Below are 14,486 nucleotides of genomic sequence, written 5' to 3'. Positions count from 1 at the left end.
TTGTCCCCCTCCGATCGCCACTTACCGTGTACTACAGTACCTGTACTAAAAAGATCTGACAATCAGAAGCCTGTTCTCATCACACAAAAAAAAAAATGTAAAGTTTGACAGCATGTCAGCCAGAAAGGTTAAAAAATGTAAAAAAAAATATGGAGATTTATGCAAAAAAAAAAAAAAAAAGACAATTGTGAGAAATAGTACCAGGACTATAAGTAAAAAAAAGTCACAATTGCAAAAAGTAAAGACATGAAATAACGTCAGAATAACAAGACATTACTTTAAGGTTAAAGAAAAAGCCAGAATAAAAACTGAGAAATGGCAGGAATATAGTCAGAATTAGAAGAAAAAGAATGTTTTTTTATATTTGTTGTAAATGAACTTGTATGGATTTGGAAATGAATTCAACACTACTGTGCTATAAATTCATACATTATTGCGAGGTCACAAACTGTAACAAAAATAAAAAAAAGGAATATTTGTAACTGGCAACTTTTTCTCTTTGCTGGCGAAAAACAGCTTTGAACAGCTCTGTATGAACAACCTGATCATCCTTAATCGATCCATACAAAATGGTGATTTTGCAAAATGTTTGCAAAGACGTTGTGTTAATCAGACGTATTGTGTTTTCCTGAAGGCGTGCTTCAATCTGACATGGAAATCGGCCTAGGTGTTCTGTGCATGCTCCACAAAAGATATAACCATAGCTCGATTTTATTGCATGTGAACGTACTGTGTTTTATTCTTTATTATGCTCTCCGTGCACATTAGTGTGTTTGTTTTAGCCTGAATTTGATCTCTTCATTCTGAGGCAGCAGTGCTTCCCGTAATTTATTTATAGAGACTTATTACAAATGTTTCATGACTAACGAGCAATATGAGTGATTCGATCCTGTATTAATGTTTTCCTTGAAACAGAACAATATTGATTTCAGTAAAAAAGCATTTTACCTCAACGCATCTTTGCAGTGGAATCAATTTCGGAAACGGTACAGCCTACACATGCACCATCCCTGGTCTGAGTTTGGTCCTTGGTGCTCTTTATGTCTTTAAATGGAATAAGTTTCATTAAAACATTGCCTTTTATTACGTTCTTGTTGTATTACTTTGACTAAAGTTTGTATAGTTTTTTATTTGCTTTCAATGTAGATATTTTTTTTTATATTTACTCTAATTTATTTGTTTATTCAACTTCTTAGAATAATGGGGCAGAGGTGGGTCGAATGGTTAGACACTTTCTTTAGGCCAGGGTTGTGCCCCCATAATTTCCTGTATATCTTTAAATGAACTGTAATGGTTAACCAGAATTCTGGCGCTGTGGGTTTTTCTATTTTACAACAGTTAGGCAGGTCAAGAACACCTCCAGTGAGGAAGCTGTACAGTATAAGTGTTAAAGACAACAATCAAAAGAAGTCTTCTCCAGAGGGAACAACCACAGGAACAGAAGGTCAAGTTCTGGAACAAATCCTATGGACAGGAGAAACCTTGCCTTTACCTTGCACCTTGCTAAAGAGCTCTATAGCCTTCCATCTCATCTTAAGCCATAAACATGTACAGCTGCCAATTAAACTGGTTCCATTGGTTGGATTTTTTTTTGATTGAGTAACTTTCGACGAAAGCGGTAGGATGTGTTCTGAAGTGCACAGCGCTACTGTATATTATCTGCTCAGATGATCCGAAACATGCTCAAACAAGATACCCAAGACGATCGTAAAGGCAGAGATGTGAAACAGTCTGCAAAGTCCATTTCCTGACCTCAATCCAACTTAGGACGCAGTTCACTTGCTCAAAAAAGAAATTGAAGGCATCATCAAAAAGCAAATCCACTGTCTGCTGGAATCTATGGAGTCATTAAAAGTGACAATTTTATACAATTGTTATTTTTTTCCAAACTGTTTTGGGTACCTTAAAAAAACAGGCGGGAGCTCCTTCGCGATTCACTTGTTACTCTTATGTAAAATAGAAAGTCTGCAATATAACCCTTATATTCCATCATATAATTTAAACTCCAAATATTGTGGTAGATAGCTGAAATAATTTGTTTGTATCTCCAAACATTTTTGTGATCATTATGCTTGTGTCGCATGCTACACATATGTGCTAATTTCTTTTGGGCTTAGCAATGGTAACTCTGGCTTCCTGTGTTTTACCATTATTATATCAGTACTGTGCAAAATCTTTAGGCAGGTGTGAAGAAATTCTGTGAAGTAAGAATGCTTTCCAAAATATATAACTTTACAAAATACAAAGTAAGCAAACAGAAGAAACAACTAAATCAATTAATATTTGGTGTGACCTCTCTTTAAAGCACCATCAATTCTTACACTTGCAAAGTCCTGGATTTTGTACTATCAAAGTCAGGTGTGTGATTTAAGCAATTACACCAAGCAGGTTCTAATGATTATCAATTTCATATGTAGGTTGGAATATAATCATCAACAGAAACAGCTGTGTAGCAGGCTAAAGCCCTAACCCTAAGTTGTTTGGTGAAGGGGTGGAGACCATCATGGGGAAATCTGATAGTTCCCAAATTTATTCTGCAGCAGGACAATGACCCCAACCCAAGTCATATAGTCATCACAATTTGTCCCAACGGAACTTCTGCCACCACTAGCATGCTCCAGTGGCCTACTAGATAGGGCACCTGCCTCCTACACCAGGGATTGTGGGTTTGGGTCCTGTGTGGGGTGACTGAGATTATCAGAGTGGTACAGCGGAAGCATGATGGGCCCATAACCTAGAGGGTAATGGATTGAAACCATCCTCTGCTAAGACCTGCATGTTTTGGGGACAGTGGTAGCTTAGAGGGTTAAGTAACTCATCGGGAGGTCAGTGGTTCAAGCACCAGTTCCCTCAGGTTGCTGTTGCTCCTCAGGGGCAATAGGGAACCTTGGGTGGGCAAAAGTCTGTTGCTGTGCCACTAGTCGTACCTTTCTTAGATCACTTTTATATAATTATAAAGCCATACCAGGAACACCTCAAAAGACCTGCTGTTTTGGGGATGCTCTGATCCAGTCATATAAACACCACAATTTGGCACATTAACTTCGAGAACTAGCTTGCTTACTTGCTGCCTGATATCACCCCGACCCTTAACATAAGGGAACCGAAGGGCCTACTGGATAATCTATTGGTCTTCTAATCCAGCGATTGTGGCTTTAAATCCCATGTTGGGCGACTGAGATCAGTAGAGTGGCACAGTGGAAGCGTGCTGGGCCCCTAACTCAAAGTTCGATGAGTTGAAATCATCCTCAACTCATTCATACATTCAGACTTTAGTCCTATTTTTGGGGGAGTGGGTTACGGAATTGAGTTACTGATCAACAGGTTGGCGGTTCCAACCAGGTTGCCACTGTTGTGTCCATGAGCAAGGCCCTCAACTTTATCTGCCCAGGGGTACCATATCATGCCTGATACTGTTCTCCGACCTAAACTATGCTGGGATATGTGAAGGAAGAATTTTACTGTGAGGTAATGTATACGTGGGAAATAATGGCTTAAGTCTTAATAGTTATGGATGTAAATTTTTGCTGAAACAAGTGCCATTCTTCAAGCTTTCAATGTGGTTTCTTTCTTTTTTTACTTTAGTCAAAGACGGTGTTCTACTGTGGGTTGTTATTGGACCCCCCTGTCTCGGAAAATTCCACAGGCAGTGAGCTTAATGTGGGCTATTTGAAAAGTTTGCAAGGGCAGCCTAGAAAATCTACTTTAGTACCTGTTTGGAACACTGCAATGGGAAGCAAGACCTATAAAGAGAGTCTTTAAATGTGGCATCACTGCCCTCCTGTTGCTATATCTAACTGAAAATAACACTGAGCAATTACCTTGAAGTGTTGAAGTGCACCCCTTTATATGAGCGAGACTGAGAGAGATACGGAGCGAGAGAAGTGAAAGGACAGGTTGATTTGTTTAACCTGGCTTGCAGACAGGACACTTTATCCTAATGGAACAGAACACACACACACACACACATGCACAATACACACCCCTGAGGATTCTTTCAGTCTCAGCACTGTAAATGATCATTGCATTGTGCTTTCTTTATGAGCGCTTTAATACCACATGCAGAACGGACACGATCGATTGCTTCTTTAAGAAAGGTTCTAGAAGTAGTACGCTAAATGAAAGATAAGCAGAGACATCAATTCGCTCAGAAAACTCTTGTGTATGGATGACAAAAACAAGCCTACATGTCCGCCAATTTACACGCCACACGTTTATAATGTGTAAAGCAGAGACACAGGGTGCGTTAATCATTTAAGACGCACTGTACTGTACATCATTAACATTATTTACACTCCTGAGTGTCTCAGTGTGACAGTGTCTGTCTTGCTCTCACCTCTGTCCTTCTCTCTCCCTCTGTCTGTTTCCTTTACCTTGTCATTCTTTCCCCCTTTGTCTCTCGAAATCTGTCAATATCTTTTTCTGCCTGTCTCTCTCTCCTACTGTCTTTCTCTCTGTCTGTGTATCTTTGAAGCACAGTGTATCTTTTACCTTTGTTCTTTCTGCTTTCATAACCCACTGGCATTTTGTCTCAATTACCCTCCCTTTCCTTATCTTAGTCTGTCCCATTTTCTCTTTGTGTCCCCCTCTGTATGCCTCCATTAACCTCTTTCTCTCTTTTTCTTAGCATTTCTCTTTATTTCTGTCTACGTGACCATTTGTCTTTCTCAATGTATGTCTCCATCAACCTCTTTCTCCCTGTCTGGTTTACCAGCCTTTCTCTCGTCTTCCATACCCTGTCTTTCTGTCACATTTCCCTCTTTCTTTCTGTCCTTCTCTTTGTATGTCTTCCTTACCCTCTTTCTCTCTTTTTCTTGGCCTTTCTTGTTGTCTTTCTGTCTCCATTACCCTGTCTTTCTTTCTGTACTGTATGTCTTCATCACACTCTTTCACTTACCCCGTTTTTTTTATCTCCACATTTCTTGCTGTCTTTCTCTGTCTCTATTACCCTCTGTCTTTCTACCCTCTGTCTGTCTCCTTCACCCTTTTTTCTTTGTCTCACCTACCCATGTCTTACTCTCCACTCATCTTGCTGTCTTTCTCTCTGTCTCAAATACCCTCTGTCTTTCTCCCTATATGTCTCTATTACCCTCTTTCTCTCTGTCCTTTTGGTCTCTTGTATCCTGTCTTTCTCATTGTCTTTCTCTGTCTCCTTTTCCCTCTTTCTCTTTGTATGTCTCTATTACCCTCTCTATCTTTTACTTAGCCTTTCTCATTATCTTTCTGTCTCCATGACTCTGTCTTTCTCTCTGTACTGTATGTCTCAATCCCCCTTTTTCTTCATGTCTCACGTACCCTCTGTCTTTCTCTCCACCTTTCCCACTGTCATCCTTTCTGTCCCTCTGTCTTTCTCATTGTCTTTGTTTTGTCGTATTTCTCACACTGTCTCCTTTGCTCGTCTCTCACCCTCTGTTTCTGTCTTCCTCTCTTACCAGTCTTTCCTTCTCCGGTCTATTGTCCTCTTTGACACCTTCTATCTTTCTGTTTGTCTTTCACCTTCTGTCTCAACACCTCTGTCTCTTTCTTTCCTTTTCTCATCTGCTTTCCCGCTTTTCCATCTTTCCCTCCCTCTGTGTCGTTCACCTTCAGACTGTCCTGTCTCACCCACTGTTATTCTCTAATCCGTTTCCTGTATCGCTGTCTGTTGCTCTAACCTTTTTTCCCCTTTCTGCCTCTTTCTTACACAAACTCTAAATGTCCCTTTGTTCACCCCATCACTGTCAGTAACTGTCTGTCACTCTTTGTCCACCCACCCCCCAACCCTGTGATTTTGTTTGTCAGTCGGGCAATAAAGCTGTCTCAGTATAAATCCACTCTCTCTCTCTCTCTCTCTCTCACTTTCTATTAGGTTGCCAGCCTGAATTCCGCTAAGTCAGAAATAATGGCGTACAAACAAAATGCAGAGACAGACAGACAGACAGACAGACAAAAAAAAAAAATGGAGAGCGAGCTCGAGGCAGTAATAGAGTGAGTGCTACAATATACTCAATGTCTAATACTATTTACTTTTTGTTTCTACGCGTACAATAAAGAAAATATTTCTGATTTTAATCACTGCTGTTGCTTGAGCTTGAGTTTCTTTTAAATTGAGAAATTGCTGCTAAATACATCAGATAAGCAGACTCCATAAAGATATTAAAAATAACATGCATTATGTTGGACGTTATTAAATTTTTAACCTTTTAAGATTTTGTTCCAAGTAAGCGTTCATCCATGACTTCCTGTTTCAATCGGTTATGTGACACACAGAGGTAAATGTTTTTCCAATAACGACCAGTGGAAATTTGCAAATAATCTGGTTACCGCCTCTCCAAGCTTCACTGAACGCCACTTAGATGGGAATAAACTACTGTAGCTGAAAGGTGTGTGACAATGTCTACCATAAATATACAGTAGGTGCCTGTATGCTACATGGAGCTTTGTTTGGACAGAATTTGGGGGTCATGATGGTTCACGTTCGTAATTACAACTTTTTATCGGACTCTACTGTGGACGTTCTGTTTTGTGCAACGGCACACATGCTGACATCGATACGTCCTTGCCTGCGCCATCTGGGTTGAAATACATCATGTTTGTACGAGCGCTCGTTCATTTTAAACCCTAGGTGCTATTTTAGCAAAAATATGCTTGCGCCCTGGAGGATGGCAAGCAGTTAGTCAGCTGTATTTGCTGGAGTCCAGAAGAAGGAAGAAATCCAGCCTCGCTTTGGCTGGTTTAGAGGCTGTTGTCAGCATCCTACAGATGCGAAAGGCAAAAAGTCATACGCAATCTGATCTGCCGGTTTTCATTCCATTAGCATGACAAAAATTCTAGTTCCATTGTCTTTCTAGATTTTTATTTCTTTCTACATTTTAAAGCAGTGCTGAAGGCATCCAAAATATGCAATAATCTCCTTTGAACAGATGTATCTGCTGCTTATGATCGTTAAATCCTTCATAACCGCTCTAATCTGAGGTGCTGGTTGTTAATTGGTGATTTCTGAGGCTGGTGACTACAAATGAACTTCTCCTCTGCAGCAGAGGTCAGTTTTTGGACTTGAAAAATGAGAAGAGGAGAATCCATATGACTGGACTTAGGACCCTGGAGGATCTGGAGACATTCTGTATTTGTCCTGTTACGCTGGCACACTACTGAAGGGTGCCAATAATTAGTCCCCCTCCCCACAAATAAACTGTAGATTTTAGTCCCATTTTCAGGGATTTATTTTTATACCATTTTTTAACCTCAATCTTTACTAAGGGTGCCTATAATTACGGAGCTGGCTGTACAACACCCTGTATTTATCCTTTTAATGTCAAGTTCAAACTATTTAATTCTCCAAATGTCATTTTAATGAGTTCTTAAGCAAACAGGTTTTTTAAAGCTGGCATTAATTCAGAGGTTTTTTCGCCTCGTTTAAAACCGAGCGTCTCGTTAATGTCACGTTTGGCGAGGCGATAATCCGCGCACAGCTTCGTCTCGTCACTGATTGGCCTTGAAAGGTCACATGGAGAGTCTCGGCTAATCTTTAATATGGTCTTTAAAAGAAAGAGAGAGAGAGAGAAAGAAGGTGCGGGGCAGGAAGCGCGAAAGATCCGAAAGAAGGTATCGATCTATTAAAGAAGGTATTGGAACGTACGTTAACCCTAGGTCGTTAGAAAGTTCTGGCAATGCTGCTGAATATACAAGCTGATGCGGAGAACAGGAGGGAGGAGGAAACAAGAGATAGCTTGGGAGAGAGAGAGAGAAAGATGGAGCTTTCCTGGCCCACTTCCAGCACATATTTAGTGAGAAAGCGTTGGGTGATTTGGCTTTTCCTGGAAATACCGTTGCGCACCTTCCATGTGATAATCCAAACTGCAGACTTTATATTTTTTAATTCATCACCATGCGCGCACACACAGAAACGGAAATGAAAGCCTGCTGAAATAAGAGATATCATCAGGCACTGTGTTCACTGCCAATAAAAGTCAGTTAGCTGTCAGCAGTCAAGGTAGAACATCCATATGCTGGGATATGTTTTCTATTAAAAAAATAATAATTGATGCTTTTTCCATTTACAGTATAATGCAAATTTTTTTATCATTTTTTTCCAAAAGTCCATACTTCATTATGTGATGTACAACATTAGCTGTAATAATGATGCGAAGACGTCCAACACTTGGGCAGATTTTTAGTTTTTTAAAGTTATAATGACGTTGATAACGAACCAAATCCAAGACTGCAGATACAACTTCTGAACAACACAACGATGATTAACCACATCCGTGCCCACTTAAGTTTCTAACAAGGATTACAGTAGAATTCCGATCAGAGCCCCGGGTGAATACAACAGCTTCCCGCACACAGTGTATCTCACGTCATGTCATGCAACTCATGGAATTGTGATGTTACCTCTCTGTTTTAATTTCTTTTGGAAATATTACTGTGAATTACTCTACTGCTATATTCCAGTAAATTCCCTGTAAATTCCATCCGTGCCATTCTGGTGCCTGCTTTATACACAGTACCTATTTACCAGTGTCATTAGCATGTTCCCTAGTGGTGGCCACTGGTTTGGCCTTAATATTGTTTTGAAGCAACATTGTATTAGTTGTATTGTTCAATGTTATCACATTATCATGACAATGTTCCCATTAATCGAAGTCTTTCTAACTTTCAAAAGCAACCTAATACTAACAATGTCCCACTAAATTAATGACACTAACGTTCTTATCACACAAAAAATTCCTGTTGAGTTGGTAGCATGACATTGCAAAGGTACAAAAAAGGTATATCAATTATACCTAGAAATTGGAGAAAACTCACTGATGTCACTGAGGCTAAATTCTGTCAAACAGCCCAAAACAATCAAGTAAAACAAAGAAATAAAATAAAAAAATCTGACCAAGATTATAGCAAGTTTTTTTTTTAAGCTGCAACATAATTTAACTGTCAAGAAACAATTAACATATTTACATTAAAACAAACCTCGTAATGTTTTTATTTATTTTTATCATTTTTAAGGTAATTTCATGACAGAAGAAGCAACAAATCCAGTGGTTAAAAAAACACTGACAATTCAGTTCGCATCAAGATTTCCAAAACCTTGCTAGATGTAACCAATGGGACCAATTTGCTATCATTTGTCACATTTTCATTATGTTTTTAGGAGAGAAAGTCAAATATACAAGTACTACAGTATACATCATTTACTTGGTCCAAAACAGCACAATAAACATTTTATAAATGAAACAAAGTCAGTATTTCGTGTGACAACGCTTTAAGGACCTTGACTTTGTGAAGTTTTTATCCCGCATCCTGCAGCTTCCACTTTTTTTTATTTTTGGTTTAAAAAGCAGTAGCTTATATAATATGCTGCTTTCTTTTCTGGCATATTTTACTTTTGTAACTTTAAATTTTCTGGTCGAATACAGATACTTATAATCTTTTTGTACTGACCTAATAATAAAGTCCTCAAAAATGTTTTAAAAGAAATTCGAATGGAAAGCTTGTACTAAAAACACAGGGCGCCCAAGACTTTTCCACAGAACTGTTTTTTTTATCACATTCAAATTTGGAGTTAATCAAATAAATACTAAGGGGTATCAGTTTTTAATGAAAAGAATTGCAGTTTGATAAAAAATGTAAATTTTTAAAGCTGTACATACCATAAATAGTCACTTATAAGTGACAATATCTAAAAGGATTTTCTCAGAGCCTCAAACAGTATGCCTTTGCATTAATGCTACAGAATTTACTTAAAAAAAATATCACACTGTGATTATTTAGACACAAATTGCGTCTGCGGTTTATACTTTCACATGGAACTATTAAATGCTTCATTTAGTATTTAGTTAAACATATTTATTTACTTATAAATAATGACACAAACGATAACAATAATTACATTTTATTTAATTAAATTTTTATTCACAAAGCACTTTCAACAACAGTCATATCGGGACAAAAAAAATAATCGCCAACTTAATTTTTAAACTTTCAATTTTAAACAGGAACTCCTAGATATGTGCATATTACCTGTAATTCGCCTTTTACATTATAGGGCCATATTGTGATTTTGATAAGATTTTTATGAAACTAATTGTGCATCACTACTTAGCGCTAATTTATGAAATTAAAGATAGTGTGACCAATCTCAAACCTTTTTTTTTTTTTTTAGTTATTTATTTCTCTTAGACTTTGGGTTGATAATTTCCATAAGGTTACTACAGATTAGTGCAAATTTGGAGAAGACAAGCCCTTTATTCCCTAATTGAATTATCGTCAACATTTACATAACAATTAGTTATAGTAAACATTTTCGTGTTCTAATAACTTACACAAATATCCAAAGTCTGTAGTTAGCATTAGCTCCAAGTTAGCCTAGCAAGCCAAAGCAAACTCTTACTTAAGCAATTTCGCACTGTAGAATATAGGAAGAAGTTCTTGATGACACTATATTCAATAGTTACACATGATACACATGATCAACCCTGCACTGCTAGTTACCATAGAGAATAAGTTCAGCAAGGTAGCGCCATTGCAGGTAAACGGTGCAGCAATGTTTTTTGAACATTTACCTTGTGGTAATATTTGGTATTACCATGTAACTACATTATGAAATTTTTGACTGTTAAATGCTGTTAGATTTTTTTTTTTTAAAGACCTGTTGGGTAGGAATGATTGTTGGCATGGTGGCCCACCTTGCCCGTACCTTTATAGATAATGTTAATTAGAAAGATAATATGCACTCTAATTTTGTTTTTATACAGATAATACAAAGAATATGTGCTTTGTAGAAAAGAAGCTTTTTCTTAAGTTTATGCAATATGGAAGTTTCAACATGATTTTAAGTTCACAGCATGATTATATGTGTCCCAAAAATGGCCATTTTTCAGAGTTATATTGTCTCGTTTCAAACAGTAATCATTTAAATATTCTAAATAATTTAAGTAGTCTTGTTTTTGTATGAATATGGCCTTTTTCAGTACCAATATCATGTTTTGTCCAATACTTTTTTTTACTTCATAAAGTAAGGTACCTTCATAAGGTATTTCATAAAAAGCAAAGTATATTACGAGAAAAATTGCATTATGACCTTGTTGAATTTGCAGAAAGCACATCATGCACAGGAGCTATGGTCTCTGTTTTTTAGATGGCAATTCAGTTGAGTCATATGTAACTAATCACCCCCAGAAAGTTGATCTAACCTAAACAGGAATTTGTCAAAACCTAAAATGCTGAGCTGTGGGCTACGACAGGTGACCTTTCTCTCTTTCATTTCCTCTATATGATTTCAAATTTGCTTGTGCAGGCAATGCCTTTTTATATGCTATATGCTATATCTAATTTGGTGGATAAAGCAGTTGAGAAGTCCTTAGTGCAGAATTTCAGATAACTGATTACAGATAACACATCATTTCTCTATCTAGGGAGAACTGCAACCTTTGTTTGCAGCTCTAAAATAAAATTCTGTGAATCATCAGAATTAAGTGTGAAACTAAGGGGAAAACTCATTACCACAAAAACCAATGTAAATGACACTGGATGTGAATTAGGCAGGGATATTTCACGGTGAAATAAAGCTCCACATATATTTTTTCTTTTTTCAAATGCAAAAATGGATGTTGGAAAAGAAATTCATCAAGCATATATCACTTTTATAAGATCTTTTTGTTGAGATGATTTATTTGTTTCCTAAATGAGTAACAGCATTAAAGGTAATACACCATCCATGTTAATGTTAGACTATCCAAGCCATCTTCAAAGTAATTCATATCACAATATCTTTGCAAATAAAGAAATTTATAGAAAAAATTTTGATGACGCAATTTCCTGTTGAACATGTGACTTGTGAAATATACGAGTATATTTCATACGGTTGAGCGTTATCCGGTAACAGTGGTGAGTGAATGTTGTGAAACTACAGTAAATTTTTTTCATAACCTATAATGGATGACTTATGTAAAAAGTAATGTCTAGCATGTGATGTTAAGGTGTGTACAAGGTAGTATTAAAAGGCTTTGAGATTAGCTTTATTTACAAAAAGTTTATCTATATAAAAAAAAAATACCTATATAAATTTACACATTATCAACTTCGAAACTGTCCCCTTGCACAGCTATGCAGCGCTCCTGCCACTTCTCTAATATGTCCTGGAAATCTTTAAGAATTTCAAGCACCTTTTGCGATTTGTGCTGAATTTCTGCAAAGTTTGTTTCTGCTCCTAGGGCAGCAGCCTGGGGACGAACTTGGCAGCAACATGGGGCATGTTCAAATCACAAGTTAGGATTGCCTGGAATGTTCCGTATGACACACCGACAATGGCAGCAATGTTGTGGAGTGTTCTCTGATTATAACCATGCACAAGTTGCTGAATGGTTTCAACATTTTTTCGGAGAGCTCATTTAAGGTCTTCCCGATGTCCTGTCATCGTCCAGCGATATTCTTCCGCTCTTGAAGCGTGCATGCCACGACAAATGACTCATTGCAGCATCGGCGTCAACTTGCCGATTCATGTCAAAAGTCTCTATGCCAGATTTGCGCAGTTTCATGCAGAATCTAACATTTGCTCCTAATTCTAACTGTCCGTCACGAAATAGCAGACGTGGCAATGCATGTGGTCAGAATAGCACCTCTTGCACAGCTCCGAATGTACACAGGACGATGTCTTTTGGCACACTGACTTATGAAGGTCATTGCTCATTGTGTGGAGCGTGCAGTCTTGTGCTGCCATCTGCTGCTCCAGTCTCGAAACTTTCCGATACCACCTTGTAATCGTGTTAGCATGTGAGAGGGCAAAATTGCGTTACTGTGTCTTGGAGAAACATGCTTACTTTTTAATATTATATGAAAACTAATATCTCAGAAAGTGTTCAAACTCAGGAAAAGCAAACCACTTGGAGAATTCTAAGGTGATAAATAGTGGGATAAACACCTCAATACCTAAACAACACAGCCTTATTTCACCTCAGCTTGAGGTTCATGGTTGCTAAAGATCTTATAGTCTAACAGGATATTCAGAGGAAATAAACCTAAGCGCTAGGTGTTAATCCGATTAAAAAGTCAGTTAAATAATTACTAGAATTAGAGGGGTAAATTGGGCTCATTATGGCTCTGGAGCTCACAGCGTGACGTAGAAAATACAAACATATCCACGCGCTCGCTCGCTCGCGCACGACCGCACGCGCGCACGAATAATCGGGTGAAAACCCAGAGCTGTTTTAGAGGCGTGAAAACATAAAAAATAGCGCAACTCACGTCACGAAATTTATCCCATCGATCGCTCAGCCATTTGTCGTCTAGAAAATTGCCGTTGTCCGGGCGGCCGGCCGCTCCGCTGATCACCGCCGCGAACACACACACAAGCAGCATGACGGCGCCGAGCATCTGCGGATAGAGGAACAAAATAACATACACTGAGAATCTGGTGGCTCAAAAAAAAAAAAAACGAAAAAGAAAAGATTAAAAAATTAAGGAAAAAAAAAACCCCTGAATCATTGCATCACCTTCAGGAAGAGGACTTCAGAGCGGTCGCGTGAAGCCTCGCGCGCGCGCCTGATGCTGCTGCGTCTCTGTTCTCTCTCTCCCTCACCTTCAGCACGAGGGCACGAGCGCTGTCGCGCGCTACTTCTCTCTGCCTCTGTTTCTGCGCACTGAGCGTCTGTTCAAGGAGGCGGACTCTGTCTACATCTCTCTCTCTCTCTCTCTCTCTCTCTAACACACACACACACACACACACTCTCTCTCACTCTCTCTACCTCTCTGTATCTCTCTCTCTTTCTCAGAGTTCTCCTTTCTCTTTCTACATCTCTCTCTATTTATTTCTCTCTCTCTCTTAATTTCTATCACACACACACACACTCTGTCTCTCTACATCTCTCTACCTCCCTGTATCTCTCTCTCTCTCTCAGATGCAACATCTAAATCCAATCATCATATAAATAAATAAATAAATGAATAAATAAATGAAAACTGCAATATTCTGGAAGTGACTGTGTCTCTATCTCCTGCACACTGTACTGCATACAGGATACTGTATACTGGCACTGTTCCTTACTATACTCACCTTTGTATAGTGCCATGAAAACGTGTTTGTCCAACTAAACCCAATAACTCTTATGCTACTATTGGCAGCAACAACTGCAGTCAAGTTTTCAATAACTGGCAATGAGTCTTTCATATGTGGAGGAATTTTGGTCCACTCTTTTTTTCTAGATTGTTTTAATATGCCACGATTTAGGATTTTTTAAGCATCCACTGCCTGTTTAAGGATCTCAATCAGATTTAACACCAGACTTTGACTAGGCCACTCCAAAACCTTAATTTATTAATTTTTAACCATTCAGAGGTGGAATTCCTGGTGTCAGATCATCATATTACCAAGTTTGACTGTTGCTATGATATTCTTTTTATGAAACGCTGTATTACTTTTACTCCAGATGTAACGGGACACACACCTTCCAAAAAGTTACACTTTTGTCCCATCAGTCCACAGAGCATTAGCTTTGGTACTCTCCCATGGT

The 14,486-nt window shown here is 38.3% G+C and overlaps 1 protein-coding gene across 1 annotated transcript in view; it reads right to left on the bottom strand.

Annotated features, from left to right (window-relative positions):
* The window catches only part of spock3 (SPARC (osteonectin), cwcv and kazal like domains proteoglycan 3), a 31,937-nt gene extending 18,277 nt beyond the window's left edge, over positions 1 to 13,660 (bottom strand). The window contains exons 1-2 of the mRNA XM_053479738.1: positions 13,470 to 13,660; positions 13,222 to 13,350 (exon numbers count right to left, since the gene is read on the bottom strand). Of these exons, the coding sequence (XP_053335713.1) occupies positions 13,222 to 13,350 (129 nt within the window). The 5' untranslated portion in view covers positions 13,470 to 13,660. The remainder of the gene's footprint in view (positions 1 to 13,221; positions 13,351 to 13,469) is intronic.
* Between the last annotated feature and the right edge of the window lie 826 nt (positions 13,661 to 14,486).

This window comes from Clarias gariepinus, chromosome 20, assembly GCF_024256425.1.
Source record: "Clarias gariepinus isolate MV-2021 ecotype Netherlands chromosome 20, CGAR_prim_01v2, whole genome shotgun sequence".
Taxonomy (NCBI): Eukaryota; Metazoa; Chordata; class Actinopteri; order Siluriformes; family Clariidae; genus Clarias; species Clarias gariepinus.
The sequence above is the reverse complement of the archived record's forward strand: the minus strand, read 5'-3'. Positions and strand labels throughout refer to the sequence as shown.